The 16,993-nt window shown below is 45.0% G+C and overlaps 1 protein-coding gene across 7 annotated transcripts in view; it reads left to right on the top strand.

Annotated features, from left to right (window-relative positions):
- The window catches only part of LOC106560984 (SRSF protein kinase 2), a 65,227-nt gene that overhangs the window by 5,730 nt on the left and 42,504 nt on the right, over nucleotides 1–16,993 (top strand). Inside the window, exon 1 of one of the 7 annotated variants that reach the window (XM_014124493.2) lies at nucleotides 15,745–16,521. The exons of the other annotated variants lie outside the window; for them this stretch is intronic. Coding sequence (XP_013979968.1) covers nucleotides 16,484–16,521 — 38 coding nt within the window. The 5' untranslated portion in view covers nucleotides 15,745–16,483. Of the gene's footprint in view, nucleotides 1–15,744; nucleotides 16,522–16,993 lie in introns of those variants that run through there. 7 annotated transcript variants of the gene reach the window in all.

Raw genomic sequence — 16,993 nt, 5'->3', positions numbered from 1 at the left:
GATCCGATCCGCCTATTCTACACTTGGCTTGAAGTGATTTTGCATTGATTTAGGCATGATTATTCGGAGCATGTAAAAGGGGTTCTCCAGCTCATATCGCTTTCAAATTAATAATAATAATAATAATAATAATAATAATAATAATAATAATGGTCAACTGTAAAAGTAGACTAACCCATATTTTGGTTGCTGATTATCAGGATCCACAGATCGACAGATTACTGCCAAATCCATAAAACAAGGAAGGCCTGAAAAGAACTTCTGGACATCAGAAAAGCGATTACTCAACGCGGACTGGAAGAAACCTTTTCCTTTAGCGAGGCCGACGAGAAGGATGTCCTGCTTTCACTGGAACAGACCCAGATCTACGCCTTTTGCGTGAAGAAAAGACACTGGAAAAGGGGCCGCAGATCGGGCACCCTTCTGAGAATCCAGAGGCGAGCGAGTAAACTCCCACTGCCTTCCGTTCTTCTTGCTAACGTGCAATCATTGGAAAATAAAATTTGGATTATCTTACCAATGAGACATTAAAAACTGTAACATCTTATGTTTCACCGAGACGTGGCTGAACAAAGACACGGACTAGAGCTAGCGGGATTTTCCATGCACCGGCAGAACAGAGATGCTACCTCTGGTAAGACGAGAGGTGGGGGTGTGTGTCTTTTTGTCAATAACAGCTGGTGCGCAATGTCAAATATTAAAGAAGTCTCAAGGTATTGCTCGCCTGAGGTAGAGTGCCTTATGATAAGCTGTAGACCACACTATCTACCAAGAGAGTTCTCATCTGTATTATTCGTAGCCATCTATTTACCACCACAGAATGAAGCTGGCACTAAGACCGCTCTCAACCAACTCTATAACGCCATAAGCGAAGAAGAAAATGCTCACCCAGAAGCGGCACTCCTAGTGGCTGGGGACTTTAATGCAGACAAACTTAAATCAGTTTTACCACATTTTTACCAGCATGTCACATGTGCAACCAGGGGGAAAAAACATCCTAGATCACCTTTACTCAACACACAGAGATGCATACAAAGCTCTCCCCCGCCCTCCATTTGGCAAATCTGACCATAATTCTATCCTCCTGATTCCTGCTTACAAGCAAAAACTAAAGCAGGAAGTACCAATGACTCGGTCAGTACGGAAGTGGTCAGATGACATGGATGCTACACTACAGGACTGTTTTGCTAGCACAGACTGGAATATGTTCCGGGATTCATCCAATGGCATTGAGGAATCCACTACCTCAGTCATCGGCTTCATCAATAAGTGCATTGATAATGTTGTCCCCACGGTGACTGTGCGTACATATCCCAACCAGAAGCCATGGATTACAGGCAACATCCGCATCGAGCTAAAGGCTAGAGCTTCCGCTTTCAAGGAGTGGGAGACTAATCCGGACGCTTATAAGAAATCCCGCTATGCCCTCAGACGAACCATCAAACAAGCAAAGCGTCAATACAGGATTAAGATTGAATCCTACTACACCAGCTCTGATGCTCGTCAGATGTGGCAGGGCTTGAAAACTATTACAGAGTACAAAGGGAATCCCAGACACGAGCTGCCCAGTGATGCGAGCCTACCAGACGAGCTAAATGCCTTGTATGCTCGCTTAGAGGAAAGCAACACTGAAGCATGCACGAGAGCACCAGCTGTTCTGGATGACTGTGTGATAATGCTCTCGGTAGCTGATGTGAACAAAACCTTTAAACAGGTCAACATTCACAAAGCCGCTGGGCCAAACTGATTACCAGGATGTGTACTCAAAGCATGCGTGGACCAACTGTCAAGTGTCTTCACTGACATTTTCAACCTCTCCCTGACCGAGTCTGTAATACCTACATGTTTCAAGCAGACCACCATACTCCCTGTGCCCAAGGAAGCAAAGGTAACCTGCCTAAATGATTACCGCCCCATGGCACACACGTTGGTAGCCGTGAAGTGCTTTGAAAGGCTGGTCATGGCTCACATCAACAACATCCCCCCCCCCCCGGACACCCTAGACCCACTCCAATTCGCATACCACCCCAACAGATCCACAGATGACACAATCTCAATCGCACTCCACACTGCCCTTTCTCACCTGGACAAAGGGAACACCTATGTGAGAATGCTGTTCATTGACTACAGCTCAGCGTTCAACACCATAGTGCCCACGAAGCTCATCACTAAGCTAAGGACCCTGGGACTGAACACCTCCCTCTGCAACTGGATCCTGGACTTCCTGACAGGCCGCCCCCCAGGTGGTAAGAGTAGGCGACAACACATCTGCCACGCTGATCCTTAACACTAGGGCCCCTCAGGGGTGTGCACTTAGTCCCCTCCTGTATTCCCTGTTCACACACGACTGCGTGGCCAAACATGACTCCAACACCATCATTAAGTTTGCTGTTGACACAACAGTGGTAGGCCTGATCACCGACAACGATGAGACGGCCTATAGGGAGGAGGTCAGAGAACTGACAGTGTTGTGCCAGGACAACAACCTCTCCCTCAATGTGAGCAAGACAATGGAGCTGATCGTGGACTACAGGAAAAGTTGGGCCAAACAGGCCCACATTAACATTGACAGGGCTGTAGTGGAGCGGGTCGAGAGTTTGGTCGGGTGTCCACATCACCAACGAACTATCATGGTCCAAACATACAGTCGTGAAGAGGGCTCGACAAAACCTTTTCCCCCTCAGGAGACTGAAAAGATTTGGCATAGGTCTCTAGATCCTCAAAAGGTTCTACAGCTGCACCATCGAGAGCATCCTGACCGGTTGCATCACCGCCTGGTATGGCAACTGCTCAGCATCTGACCGTAAGGCGCTACAGAGGGTAGTGCGAATGGCCCAGCACATCACTGGGGCCAAGCTTCCTGCTATCCAGGACCTATATAATAGGCGGTGTCAAAGGAAAGCCCATAAAATTGTCAGAGACTCAAGTGACCCAAATCATAGACTGTTTTCTCTGCAACCGGTACCGGAGCGCCAAGTCTAGGACCAAAAGGCACCTCAACAGCTTCTACCCCCAAACCATAAGACTGCTGAACAATTTATAAAATCGCCACCGGACAATTTAGATTGACACCCCCTCCCTTTTGTACACTGCTGCTACCCACTGTTTGTTTGTTATCTATGATTACCTCAACTAGCCTGTACCCCCGCACACTGACTCGGTACCGGTGCCCCCTGTATTTCGCCTCGTTGTTGTTATCGTGTTACTTTTTTATTATTTTATTTTATTTTAGTCTACTTGGTAAATATTTCTTCTTCTTGAACTGCACTGTTGGTTAAGGGCTTGTAAGTAAGCATTTCACGGGAAAGTCTACACTTGTTGTATTCGGCGCATGTGATAAATAAAGTTTGATTTGATTTGGTTGAACTAAATCTACCCTATCCATATTAAGGCCTACTGATTAGGACTGGCACGATGTTCTCCTCGGGATTTGGTGGTTGGTTTTGAGAAATGTTTTCATATACTTGTATTTGGTTCTTGGTAAGACCAGACAGGATTCCGGCACTGTAAAACTATTGTGATGAGAGACAAGTATCACCATGCATGGGTGAATAAGATGTTGTACTGGAGGTTTAGCCTACATTTGACCTGCCTGTGTGTCTCTCAAAACATCTACAAGCTGCAGTACAGTTCCGGCCAGGGCCAGGCAGGCCAGTCCATCGAGGCAAAAGCGAGGCATTAGAGCATTTAATTCTGTGTTCATACTTACTCATGGAGGATCACAGTGCCAGTGAGGGCAAAGAACCTAAAAATCCTCTCTCGGCTGCCCCCTGCTGGTGATTAAAGGTGAAGCAGTGTGTCTGTTGGAAAATGTGGAAAGGGGGTATGATAATTGTGTTCATTTAGTTGACCAGCCCCCCGAATGTACCCCTCCCCATAGCACAGTTGTTCTCTCCCTCTTATATTGTTTAATATAGCTACATTTTATCTTCCAATCTTGTCAATTTATCCTCCTCTCTTTTATAAGTGAAGCCCCATATCTGATCATGAGTTTCTGATATTCTGAGAAGAGCTGGAAATAGAAAATGCCTAAGGCTTGTGTGTGAGAGAAAGAACAATAGATGTTGTGCCTCATACACTGTGTGATCAGAACCAAGGCGTCTGCCAACTACCCAGGCATAGTGAGGGAAGTGTTGTGTTGTGTGTAGTCCTGTACTGCCATATCTGACCTAGTCAGTGGGCTAGTGTTACACTCTCCCCTCTACTAATACTTAGATTTGTTTGTGTATTTTTTTACCCATTTTTCTCCCCAATGGTAGTTACAGTCTTGTCCCATCGCTGCAACTCCCCTACGGACTCGGGAGAGGCGAAAGTTGAGAGCCGAAACACGACCCAGCCAAGCCGCACTGCTTCTTGACACACTGCTCGCTTAACCCGGAAGCCAGCCGCACCAGTGTGTCTGAGGAAACAGCGTCATTGCTGGTGACTGAAGTCAGCTTGCAGGCGCCCGGCCTGCCACAAGGAGTCGCTAAAGCACGATGGGACAAGGAAATCCTGGCCGGCCAAACCCTCCCCTAACCCGGACCATGCTGGGCCAATTGTGCGCCGCCTTATGTGTCTCCCGGTCACAGATGGCTGTGACACATCCTGGGATTGAACCCGGTTCTGTAGTGACTGCATTGCAGTGCCTTAGAATGATGCGCCACTCGGGAGGCCCTCCAGTAATTTTATCACGTGCACGTATGTGTGTGTGTGATTGTGTGGGCAGGTGTGTGTTCTTATTCCATTCAGGGATTAACCAGCAGCTAAGCCTATCTGCCAATAATACTATTCATGGGTGTGTCTGTCCTCTATTTGGCTCAAATAACCTGATCATAATAATCGCATCACACAATCATGGTGTATTATCAATGATATAGCAGCTAGTTAGTATTGATATACTATATATACAAAAGTATGTGGATATCCCTTCAAATTTGTGGATTTGGCTATTTCAGCCACATCCGTTGCTGACAGGTGTATAAAATTGAGCACACAGCTATGCAATCTCCAAAGACAAACATTGGCAGTAGAATGGCCTTACTGAAGAGCTCAGTGACTTTCAACGTAGCACCGTCATAGGATGCCACCTTTCCAACAAGTCAGTTCATCAAATTTCTGCCCTGCTAGAGCTACTCCACTCAATTGTAAGTGCTGTTATTGTGAAGTGGAAATGTTTAGGAGCAACAACGGCTTAGCCGCGAAGTGGTAGGCCACAAGCTCACAGAATGGGACTGCAGAGTGCTGAAACGGGTGGACCATAAAAATTGTCTGTCCTCGGTTGCAACACTCACTACCGAGTTCCGAACTGCCTCTGGAAGCAACGTCAGCACAATAACTGTTTGTCCGGAGCTTCATGAAATAGGTTTCCATGGCCGAGCAGCCGCACACAAGCCTAAGATCACCATGCGCAATGCCAAGCGTTGGCTGGAGTGGTGTACAGCTCGCCACTATTGGACTGTGGAGCAGTGGAAACGCTTCACCATCTGGCAGTCCGACAGACAAATCTGGGTTTGGCGGATGCCAGGAGAACGCTACCTGCCCGAATGCATAGTACCAACTGTAAAGTTTGGTGGAGGATAAATAATGGTCTAGGGCTGTTTTTATGGTTCAGTCTAGGCCCCTTACTTCCAGTGAAGGGAAATCTTAATGCTACAGCATATGTAACCGATGTGAAATGGCTAGTTAGTTAGCGGTGGTGCGCGCTAATAGCGTTTCAATCAGCGACGTCACTCGCTCTGAGACCTGAAGTGGTTGTTCCCCTTGCGTTGCAAGGGGCTTTTGTGGCGCGATGGGTAACGATGCTTCGTGGGTGTCAGTTGTTGATGTGTGCAAGGGTCCCTTGTTCGAGCCCAGGTTGGGGCGAAGAGAGGGACGGAACTACACATACAATGACATTCTAGATGATTCTGTGCTTCCAACTTTGTGGAAACAGTTTAGGGAAGGCTCTTTCCTGTTTCAGCATGACAATGCCCCCGTGCACAAAGTGAGGTTCATACAGAAATGGTTTATCAAAGTAGATGTGAAAGAACTTGACTGGCCTGGACGGAGCCCAGATCTCAACCCCATCAAACACCTTTGGGATGAATTGGAAAGCCGACTGCGAGCCAGGCCTAATCGCCCAACATCAGTGCCCGACCTCACTAATGCTCTTGTGGCTGAATGGATGCAAGTCCCCGCAGCAATGTTCCAACATCTAGTGGAAAGCCTTCCCAGAAGAGTGGAGGCTGTTATAGCAGCAAAGGGGGGACCAACTCCATATTAATGCCCATGATTTTGGAATAAGATGTTCGATGAACAGTGTCCACATACTTTTGTTCATGTAGTGTATTACTAAGGCTATTGTAGTGAATTCAATTCTTAACGTTAGGCCTGCCTACTGTGTGATTGGACCCTAACCAGACTGGTGGGGGAGGTTTATTCATCTCATTATCTATCAGCGCTAATCCAGAGCTATGTGTGTGCGTGTGTGTACAGCCATGCAGACGGTTCACACCATAAACACTCCCTCTATAGTGTGTTTACAGTGGCAGCTCCGTTGCCATTGTAAACACACTGTAATCTCTATCTCGTCAGTGGTGCTGGCTGAGCATTCTCAGCCACACACACACACACGGTGAGATGAGCTGCCCCAAACATACCCTTCCAGCCAGAATGACGCAGACAAGTCTGTATACATACAACATCCACAATAGCACAGTAAAAAAAGCCAACAAAACCAATGTTAATCACCATTATTCTGTGAGTTAGGTGGGGAAATAAATTGAGCTAATGTGTGAATGTTAAATCTGCATTGTTGGTTAAGGGCTTGTAAATAAGCATTTCACTGTAAGGTCTGCACCTGTTGTATTCGGCTCATGTGAAAAATAACATTTCATTTGATTTGTTGAGTTCACAGTGAGCTGAATGTATAAAAACGTGTTTAGTCAAATTACAAATTGAAGTTTGCCTTTGGAAGGCAACATTGTATGTTGGTTCAGCTATATTCCCAAATTTTAAGCAAACTACATAATCCATTTGCAGCTGGTTGCCTTACAATTGACCCTTTGCTAAACCCTGCCCTAGATATTTGGGCAACCTGTCGTAGCGCTCCAATGGATAGCAACTTCGGACATTGAGGTCTTTCCAAAGAGTTGTCCTCCAAAAACAAATAGTTTAAATGGATAAATAATTTAACAGTGCAACAGGGATACTTGCTAAAGTGATTCCTGAAATGCAGACGCTATTGGAGTATTTGTAGAATCTGAAATTATACTTTTGTTACATTGTTTGCTAGCCCAGCTCTCACTCCAACCGAACGCTAGCTAGCTAGCCCATCATATTGACTTGTTGCAGATAAAAGGCTGTGCGCAATTACATAGTGCACATGGAAATAATTTTTGCTGTTAAATTCCCATATACCGTCCAAAAAAATATACAATTTAAATGGGTTTCCATCCTTCAACTCTAATGATGGTTTTATATTTTTTTAAATTGCATATAGCGAATGTGCCCACTCTGGTCTTGCGTGTTCGCTCTAGCCAACAGTTCAAAGTATCAGATACATTGTGGGTATAGCCTACTATATAATGAGATTATTAGTGACAAAAGATCGAGATTATTTTTATTTGACAAAAGGCAGCCAAGCATCAATCATTATGTCACCAGAATAAGACCCTTGATATTTATTGTAAAGGAGCATCAAACTCATCACCGTACACTTTCACCACCCTGTTAAATTCATCATAATTTATTTTATCTGTAGCCTAATACACTGCATGCTTTCCTGAGACGTAGTGGGAGGACCACACACCATATTATAACATGACTTCAAGTTTACTTCGATATGATAGTTATTATATCAATATTTGAGCATAAAGGCGTTTCACCACCATTTCTCGTATAGTTAATTTGACCTTGTCAAGTGTATTTTGTTTTGTCGACATTTGGGAAGTGTACTGACAAATTAGCTTTTTCCATCAGCCTGTCGTGAAATGTTTTATCCGACATGTACTTTACTCACATAAAAAGGTTGGATGGAAACCTGGTTAATGTCACACTCTTCTGACTTGCCAGTTAGGCTCATTTCATTATGCCCTTATTTAATGTGGGTACATTGGTCACAGCTGGTTATATGAATATGACAGATGGAAAGCTTGCCTACTTCCTTTGGCTGGGGCATTAATGTTAGTCGGAACACAGACCTCTCGTTGTTGTGTGCTGTGCCCCATGCAGCTTGTGGCAGTGCTGTTGTATGCACTTGCATCACCCGATCTCGTAACACAGTTACTTAAGTAGGGTGGTTGGTGGGGTGGGTGTATAACGCAAACGTCTATCAATCGAAAGGTTGTGAGTTCAAATCTCATCACTGACAACTTTTGCATTTTAGCTAATTACCAACTTTTCAACTACTCACTACTTTTTAGCTACTTTGTAACTACTTAGAATGTTAGCTAACCACTCCCCTACCCCTAACCCTTTTAGCTAACCCCTAACCTTAACCCTTTTAGCTAACCCTAACCTTAACCCTTTTAGCTAACCCTAACCTTAACCCTTTTAGCTAACCCTAACCTTAACCCTTTTAGCTAACCCCTCCCCTAACCCTAACCTTAACCCTTTTAGCTAACCCTAACCCTTTTAGCTAACCCCTCCCCTAACCCTAACCTTAACCCTTTTAGCTAACCCTAACCTTAACCCTTTTAGCTAACCCTAACCTTAACCCTTTTAGCTAACCCCTCCCCTAACCTTAACCCTTTTAGCTAACCCCTCCCCTAACCCTAACCTTAACCCTTTTAGCTAAACCTAATCTTAACCCTTTTAGCTAACCCCTCTCCTAACCCTAACCTTAACCATTTTCGCTAACCCTAACCTTAACCCTTCAACCTAACTCCTAAACTTAACCTTAACCCTAAACCCTAACCTAGGTAATGTTAGCTAGCTACTGATAGCCACTTAGCCAGAATTCTTACCATTTAAGATTTGCAAATTCGTAAAATATTGAACGTATTGCAAATTTGTAACATATAAAATGAGTTGTCATTCATAATATATCATATGGAATGGGTGATGGACATCCACAAGTTAATACATACCATACAAATGTAACATATACTAAAGGGAGTGTCTTGGATTTACGTACAGAATAATACAAAATGCTCTGAGACCAGGTTGTTCTGCCTGGTACATTATGAAAGTGTAAAACAGAATCTTTCTGACTAAGCCTGTTTCCTTAACCCATTTCTGTTTTTATTTCTACCCAGTGCCTTGTATTGCCGCTTAATCAAATAGTGTTCATTTTGAGGCTCAGGCAGAGTGCAGTTCTCTCAGTGAACACCAGAGAGCTCTATCCTATCATCCAGTGAGATCCAGTTCTATACTGTTGGTTGGGAACAGAGGCTTTGTGCAGGGCTTCCTCATTTGTAGTTCTACTAGTCCAAAACAGCCATACATTTCTTGTTTTTGTTGTTGTGCATTGTGTGTATAATAACCACGATACTTAGTCATAGCTACATGGGGCATAGCTGCTGTGCCTTATAGCAAGCCATGACATACACTGAAAAAAATCAAGGTTCTTAAACTGTTCATCCTCAGCTCTTAAGGATCCTTGGAGAACTCTTGCCCGAAAAATAACCTTTGAGTTAAGTGTGGGGTTCTTGGCGAGGGAGCTAGACTATGGAAGCCTGCAGATTTGTCCCTTTAATAGCACAGAGTAAATCAGCCGGTGTTGATTTTTCAAAGTGACTTTTTGGCGCTTTGAAAATGCTATTGTGTTATTTGAAATAATATTTTTTGTTGTATTCTGATGATACCCAAGACCTTCATAAACACAACCAGATTATTATTTTACCGATAGCATATATGAAATGTATTTATTAGACTGTAAGAATGTTTGAGTCAAAATGACTGCGCATTGGCCCATCGTCATATTTCCTAGTATGCTCTATTGCAGGTTCATTTTTAGAATGGTTTGTTTCATTATCTATGTTTTTGAATGTACAATGATTGATTAATTAATCTTATGCAACTCAAAAATATTTGTACAAAAATCAAAACTATGGCAATCTGTTACTTTGACTTATTTCACCCATTACTGAAATGGTTGTTCCAGTTTTTATGCTTAAGGTAGTCTCATGTCTAAATCTTCCCAACCCTGGCAGTCATTCAGAATGTAGGTTGCGGGTGAATAAAAATGCTAAATGTTAGATATCCCAACTCTGGCTGGATTCCAATAGAAATTACACATCTCTTGGAACAGATTTCCAGAATTAAAACCATGTGCAGCTGATTTGCTGGTGTTTTTACAGACTTTTATGTTCAACAATAAAAATCGAATCAAATCACAGAGGTCAGAGTGAGTGGTGGGAGAGGTCAAAGGTCGTCGTCCTTCATCCATCAATTAAACATACACCACTTAGCTAATGAGACTGCACACTGTCCCCGGCCCCCGTCTCTTCACACCTGCTTTGTGTGTGTGTGTGTGTGTGTGTGTGTGTGTGTGTGTGTGTGTGTGTGTGTGTGTGTGTGTGTGTGTGTGTGTGTACTGCCGTCCTTAGTGAGTTTCCTAGTGTATTGAGGCACAGCAAGCTGATAAAGTGCCAGCTGCTTACCTGTCCTATCTCTGGGGAAACCAGGTGCATTCAACAGTTAAGGAACTAGGAAGATCGACTCTGTCTACTGTGTGTGTGTGTGTGTGTGTGTGTGTGTGTGGTGTGTGTGTGTGTGTGTGGCACTCTATCTGCTTACTGTGCCTCATTACACTAGGGAACGCACTGCAGACAGCAGCACTGTGTAGAGCTGGACGATTAACAGAAAATATCTCAGGCATTTAGTTGATATCGTTCATTAGGATAAGTAGCCTATACTAGAGAAATGTCAAGTTTGAAATGAAATACATTCGCTAATGTGAGTGATTGTTAATCATATACCGGCAAAAAATATATTAAAAAAAAATGGGTTTCCAACTGATGGTTACAATCATTTGTTTACCCGGTAACTGAGAACACATTCTAATTTACAGCAACGACCTGGGGAAGAGTTACAGGGGATGAATGAGCCCATCGGAAGTTGGGGATGATGAGGGTCAGATTGGGATTCATGCCAGGACACCAGGGTTAACACCCCTACTCTTACGAGTAGTGCCATGGGATCTTTAGTGACCACAGAGAGTCAGGAAACCCATTTAACGGGCCATCTTAAAGACAGCACCCTACACAGGGCAATGTCCCCCAGTCATGGTCCTGGGGCAGTGGGATTTTTTTTTCTTCAAACGACCAGAGGAAAGAGTGCCTCCTACAGGCCCTTCAACACCATCTGGTCTCCCATCTAGGGACTGACCAGGTCCAACCCTGCTTAGCTTCAGGAGTGGCATGCGGGGTGGTATGCTGCTGGCCGTCAAACTAGTGGTAGGAGTAGATTAAAGAATAATAGTCAAAACAACTGTGGTGCACATTCATGTTATAAAGTTATCATTCTATTTATCGTTATCGCATCAGTTCAGACAATTTATCGCTATATGGATTTTTGTCAATATCACCCAGGTCTAGCACTGTGTGTGTGTGTGTGTGTGTGTGTGTGTGTGCGCATTGTTTCCCCTAGGATTTGTTTCTTAAAGTGGTGGCAAAGGTAGAGGGAGGGCCGGTGGTTGCTCTTTGCTGCGGGGGGGGGGGGTCCGGATGTATGACCCCCGTGAGAGTATTTCTGTAGAATGAATGTGAGAAGGTCACGTCTGGTGACCATTTTAATGTCTCTGCGTGCAGTTTGAAGATGATTGAAGGTCGTTTCGCTAGTTCGCAACTTCAAACTGCATGCAAAGACATAAACATGGTGTCCAGGAGTTCATCTGACTCTGGGGAAGTAGACAAAGGGCTTCACTGCTCAAATCTAAGAGAGCCACGAGCAGCCACCCTACAGTGCAGTGGCGTACATCAGTATATTTCAGATGGTGTCAACAGAATTGACTTTTCATGCAATTTTAGAGTAGAATTACTTTTTTTTTAAGTCACCAGAAGTGACTTTCTCACAGTCATTCATGTTTTTTGGAGTGGCAGCAACGATTAAGCAGCGTTGGCCCGCCGGTGCTCAATGAATATAGGGGTAACTGGTGTGTGTGTGTGTGCGTGAGTGAAAGGCATGTTGTTTGTTAGGAGCACATGGATATGAAGGCGCCTCTATATGGAGTTCTATACGGATGACTGAAATTGACCCACTCTAGGCCAGACCTGGGCTGTCAGTCTGTCAGTCAATCTGTCTACTCATGCTAACATATACCCCGCCAGACATCAGCTGGTAGTAAGGCATGCTAGGGCACATAGTCAATCACAGAGAGGCATGTAGGGTTTCCTAGGGAATATAGTCAATTACAGATCCCCAGATCTGCTCAAGTTCTCTTTAAAAGGTACAAGTTGTTGGTGATGTTATGCACTTGGACACAGTCCTGTTTGTGTGCCTGCATGCCTACAGTATGTGCTTGCAATTTCAATTTAAGGGCTTTATTGGCATGGGAAACATGTTAACACTGCCAAAGCAAGTGAAGTAGATAATAAACAATAAAAAAGAACAATAAACATTACACAGAAGTTCCAAAAGAATAAAGACATTTCAAATGTCATATTATGTGCAAATAATTAAAGTACAAAAGGGAAGATAAATAAACATAAATATGGGTTGTATTTACAATGGTGTTTGTTGTTCACTGGTTGCCCTTTTCTTGTGGCAACACGTCACACATCTTGCCGCTGTGATGGCACACTGTTATTTCACCCAGTAGATATGGGAGTTTATCAAAATTGGATTTGTTTTTGAATTCTTTGTGGGTCTGTGTAATCTGAGGGAAATATGTGTCTCTAATATAGTCATATATTTGGCAGGAGGGTAGGAAGTGCAGCTCAGTTTCCACCTCATTTTGTGGGCAGTGTGCACATAGCCTGTCTTCTCTTGAGAGCCAGGTCTGCCTACGGCGGCCTTAATCAATAGCAAGGCTATGCTCACTGAGTCTGTACATAGTCAAAGAATTCCTTAAGTTTGGGTCATTCACAGTGGTCAGTTATTCTGCCACTGTGTACTTTCTGTTTCGGGCCAAATAGCATTCGAATGGCCAAAGCAACACAATTAGACCCAACCAAATCATGTGAAAACAAAAATATAATTACTTGACAATTACTAGTCCTTTCCAATGTGTCAAGTAATTATCTTTTTGTTTTCTCATGATTTGGTTGGGTCTAATTGTGTTGCTGTCCTCGGGGTCTGTTTGTGAACAGAGCCCCAGGACCAGCTAGCTTAGGGGACTCTTCTCCAGGTTCATCTCTCTGTAGGTGATGGTTTTGTTATGAAAGGTTTGGGATTGGTTGTAGATTTTAACGGCTCTTTTCTGAATTGTGATAATTAGCGGGTATCGGGCTAATTCTGCTCTGCATGCATAATTTGTTTTTTACGATGTACACAGAGGATATTTTTGCAGAATTCTCAATTTTGTTGTTTGTCCTATTTTGTGAATTCTTGGTTGGTGAGCGGACCTCAGACCTCACAACCATGAAGGGCAATGGGTTCTATAACTGATATGTATTTTTTCCCAGATCCTAATTGGTATGTCTAATTTTATGTTCCTTTTGATGGCATAGAATGCCCTTCTTGCCTTGTCTCTCAGATCATTCACAGCTTTGTTGAAGTTGCCTGTGGCGCTGATGTTTAGGCCGAGGTATGTATAGTTTTTTGTGTGCTCTAGGGCAACTGTGTAAATATGGAATTTGTATTTGTGGTCCTGGCAACTGGACCTTTCTTAGACACCATTTTTTTGTCTTTGAGATTTATTGTCAGGGCCCAGGATCTGACAGAATCTGTGCAGAAGATCTAGGTGCTCTTGTAGGCCCTCATTGGTTGGGGACAGAAGCACCAGATCATCAACAAACATTTGACTTCAGATGTGTAGGGTGAGGCCGTAGGGTGTAGGGTGAGGCCGACTGTTCTAGTGAAGAGGGTGGGGCTTGAGCTGCATCCCTGTCTCGCCCCACGGCCCTGTGGAAAGATTTTTTTTGTGTGCCAATTTTAATCTCTGTCTCTCTCTCTACTTCTTCCCATCTCTCTCTATCCCCATTTCTTTCTTTCTTTCTTTCTTTCTTTCTTTCTTTCTTTCTTTCTTTCTTTCTTTCTTTCTTTCTTTCTTTCTTTCTTTCTTTCTTTCTTTCTTTCTTTCTTTCTTTCTTTCTTTCTTTCTTTCTTTCTTTCTTTCTTTCTTTCTTTCTTTCTTTCTTTCTCTCGCTCTCTCTCACTTTCTCTTCTTCTCTTTCTCCCTCTTCTCCATCTCTTCTCCTCTCTCTCCCTCTCTCTCTCCTCAGTACCACCAGGCAGTGAGAGAAGTAGGCCGTTTAAAGATAGCTCCCGGCAGCCTCAATACTGGCTCCCAAAATACCACTGCTAGTGAGACTGATGTCCTCTCAGCTCCCCCTCTCTTATAGCCAAGAGACTGGTCCTCATCCTTATTTCTCTCATCCTTCTTTTTCTCATCCCCGCTTTTTGCCACAGCTCCACCTAGAGCTTCAGTCCCTCTGAAAGACATGCAGAAAGGACATCCTGGATCTGTGTGCGTGTGTGCGTGTGCGTGTGTGTGTGCGCGTGCACATACTTTACTACTTTAGGGTAAGTCTTCAGTGGGAATGTGTTTACGTGACTGATGTGTGAGGAGGCAGTCTTTAAAATGGGCGACAGTTCTTTAGTCTCAGTTCTTAGCCTCTGTGAAATGATGACATCAGGATCGTTTAGTGGGGAGGAGGGTCCCAGGCTCTACTAGCAATACAGTGCAATGCTCAGCTATCAGGGTGCATGGTGACCTAGACTAGTGGTACCCCCCCCTGTGGTCCCACAGCCACAGAGAATGAGGACAATTGGACGGGTCACTCTCTTGTGTGCTTCATGTACTCCTTGTGATTTAGACTGTGCTGTGTTATACATGTGTTGTATTCTGTTTGCCGATTTATGGAGAGATGTGTGTGTGATTCTTATCTGAGCTTGTTTAATCCCACACTCACAGAGCCCCCCAGATATGGATCACATGTGTATTTTCCCATGAAGTCGTCCGACCACCACAGAACGCTATCCTAGCTCCTGTGGTAATGCTAAAAACTAGACCCTGTCTCCCAGGGCTAATATACACTGGAACGCCTATGTCCTTTCTCTGCAGCAATGGTTCTGCCTGACCCAAATGTTTTCGTAAAGCTTGAATACATTGGGCATGGAATGCATTCAGCAGCGTGAGTGCGTGCCGTGGGTGTGCGTTTGTACAGACAGTACAGACTCGTACCCGCGCAATTCCATTCCAAACGGAGGTTGATTAGTCAGTAGCAACAACCTCAGAATACACACACACACACACACACACACACACACACTGATATTTAGGTCAAATTGAGGAAAGAGAGAGAAAGAGAGAGATGGGGGAGGACAGTAGAGAGAGCCCCCCCATCATGACACACCCTCTGGCTACCTCTCTATGTGTTGTTCAGTCATGGAGAAATGGACCCATCTGCTGGAGAGAGTGGAGGGAATGTAGAAAGAAAAGAGAACACAAGCACACATTACAACCGTACAGGCTGGAAAGACAGTGCTGGAAATGAATTGAAGGAAAAAGAGAGAAACAAGGACGGGGGAGAAGAGAAGGATGGAAGACAGAGAGGGGGGAGTCAGATCTGTGCGGCGTTGCCCCGAGATACAGGATGTCGTAATAAGGCAGGGGGGATGGAGGGAGGGAAGGAGGGAGGGCCGGACCACACTGGGAGAGGGGGAGGAGAGATGGCCTCAAGGAGAAGTGGTTTGGTTTTCCGGTTGGTCCCAGCCCTCCCAACCCCCTCTCTCTGTGAGGCAGTGGTTTGTTCCAGCTCGCTCTGGGCTCTGTTGTTGTGCAGAGCTGCAGAAGGCCTGCTAGAGCCAGCTACTGCTGTTACAGAGAGAGAGACAGAGAGACAGAGTGAGAGACACACAGAGAGAGAGAGAGAGACACACAGAGACACACAGAGAGACAGAGAGAGCGAGAGAGAGACGAGGAGGAGGAGAGAGACAGACACACCGGATTGAGACTGGGAGCTTGTGTGTTCATTTCATCACCCATTTAAGAACCAACCAAGGAAGACAGAGGACGGCAGGAAGGAGATTGAAAAAACGGCAGCCTCTGAAAAAGCGAAAGTGAGAGGTAAAGGGAGGAAGGAAGGAAGCGGGGTCTGAGGAGGGGTGTCTGACATCGCTCGTCTCACTTGACAGGCAGCAAGATTTCTGCTTTTTTTTTCTTCTCCTCTTTCTTGGAGCGTTGTCCTCCATCCTTTCTTCTCCTCTGAGCAAGAGGGAAAGAGAGAGAGTGAGTGAGTGAGTGAGAGAGAGAGAGAGAGAGAGGAGGAGGAGGGGAGGCAGCCCCCCCCTTACACAGACACACGGCACAGAACGAAAGGAGAGAGGACGAAGCAGAGGAAACAGAGAGCCCGTTTTGTCGTTCCTTGCCGTCTCTGTCGTCCCTCGGCGAGCGAGCGGCTAACAGGCACCGCTCATGTCCGTGAACTCTGAGAAATCCTCGTCCCCCGAAAGGTAACATGTCTCAACGCCTTCCCCACCCTCCCTCCGTCTGTCTGCCTGTCTGTCTGCCTGCCTGTCTCCCGTCTCTCCGTCTGTCTGCCTGTCTGTCTCTCTGTCTGTCTGTCTCTATGCCATGCATTCTGTCTGGCCTACTGTCATTCCGTCTTCTCCTCCTCCAGAATCAACCCATATCCTCCCCCTCTTCCCCTTCCCTCCCACCCTCCTTTCCTCTCCCTCTCTATCCGTCAGTCTCCTCATCCATCCGTCTATCTGTCCATCCCGAGTCGGTTGTCGTCCACCGTTGTTTGTAGAGGGCGCAGTGTGCTGACACACAGAGAGGAGGAAAAAAGCGCAGTGGTCCACAGCTGCATGCTGCTGTAGCTTTTCACACAGCCAGTCGGACGACTCCAGCCACCCTGTCAAATTCTGTCTGTCTGTCTGTCTGTGTCTGTCTGGCTGGCTGGCTGGCTGGCTGGCTGCATGG

Source organism: Salmo salar, chromosome ssa10 (assembly GCF_905237065.1).
Source record: "Salmo salar chromosome ssa10, Ssal_v3.1, whole genome shotgun sequence".
Lineage (NCBI taxonomy): Eukaryota > Metazoa > Chordata > Actinopteri > Salmoniformes > Salmonidae > Salmo > Salmo salar.
This window is presented reverse-complemented; position numbering and strand designations above follow the sequence as displayed.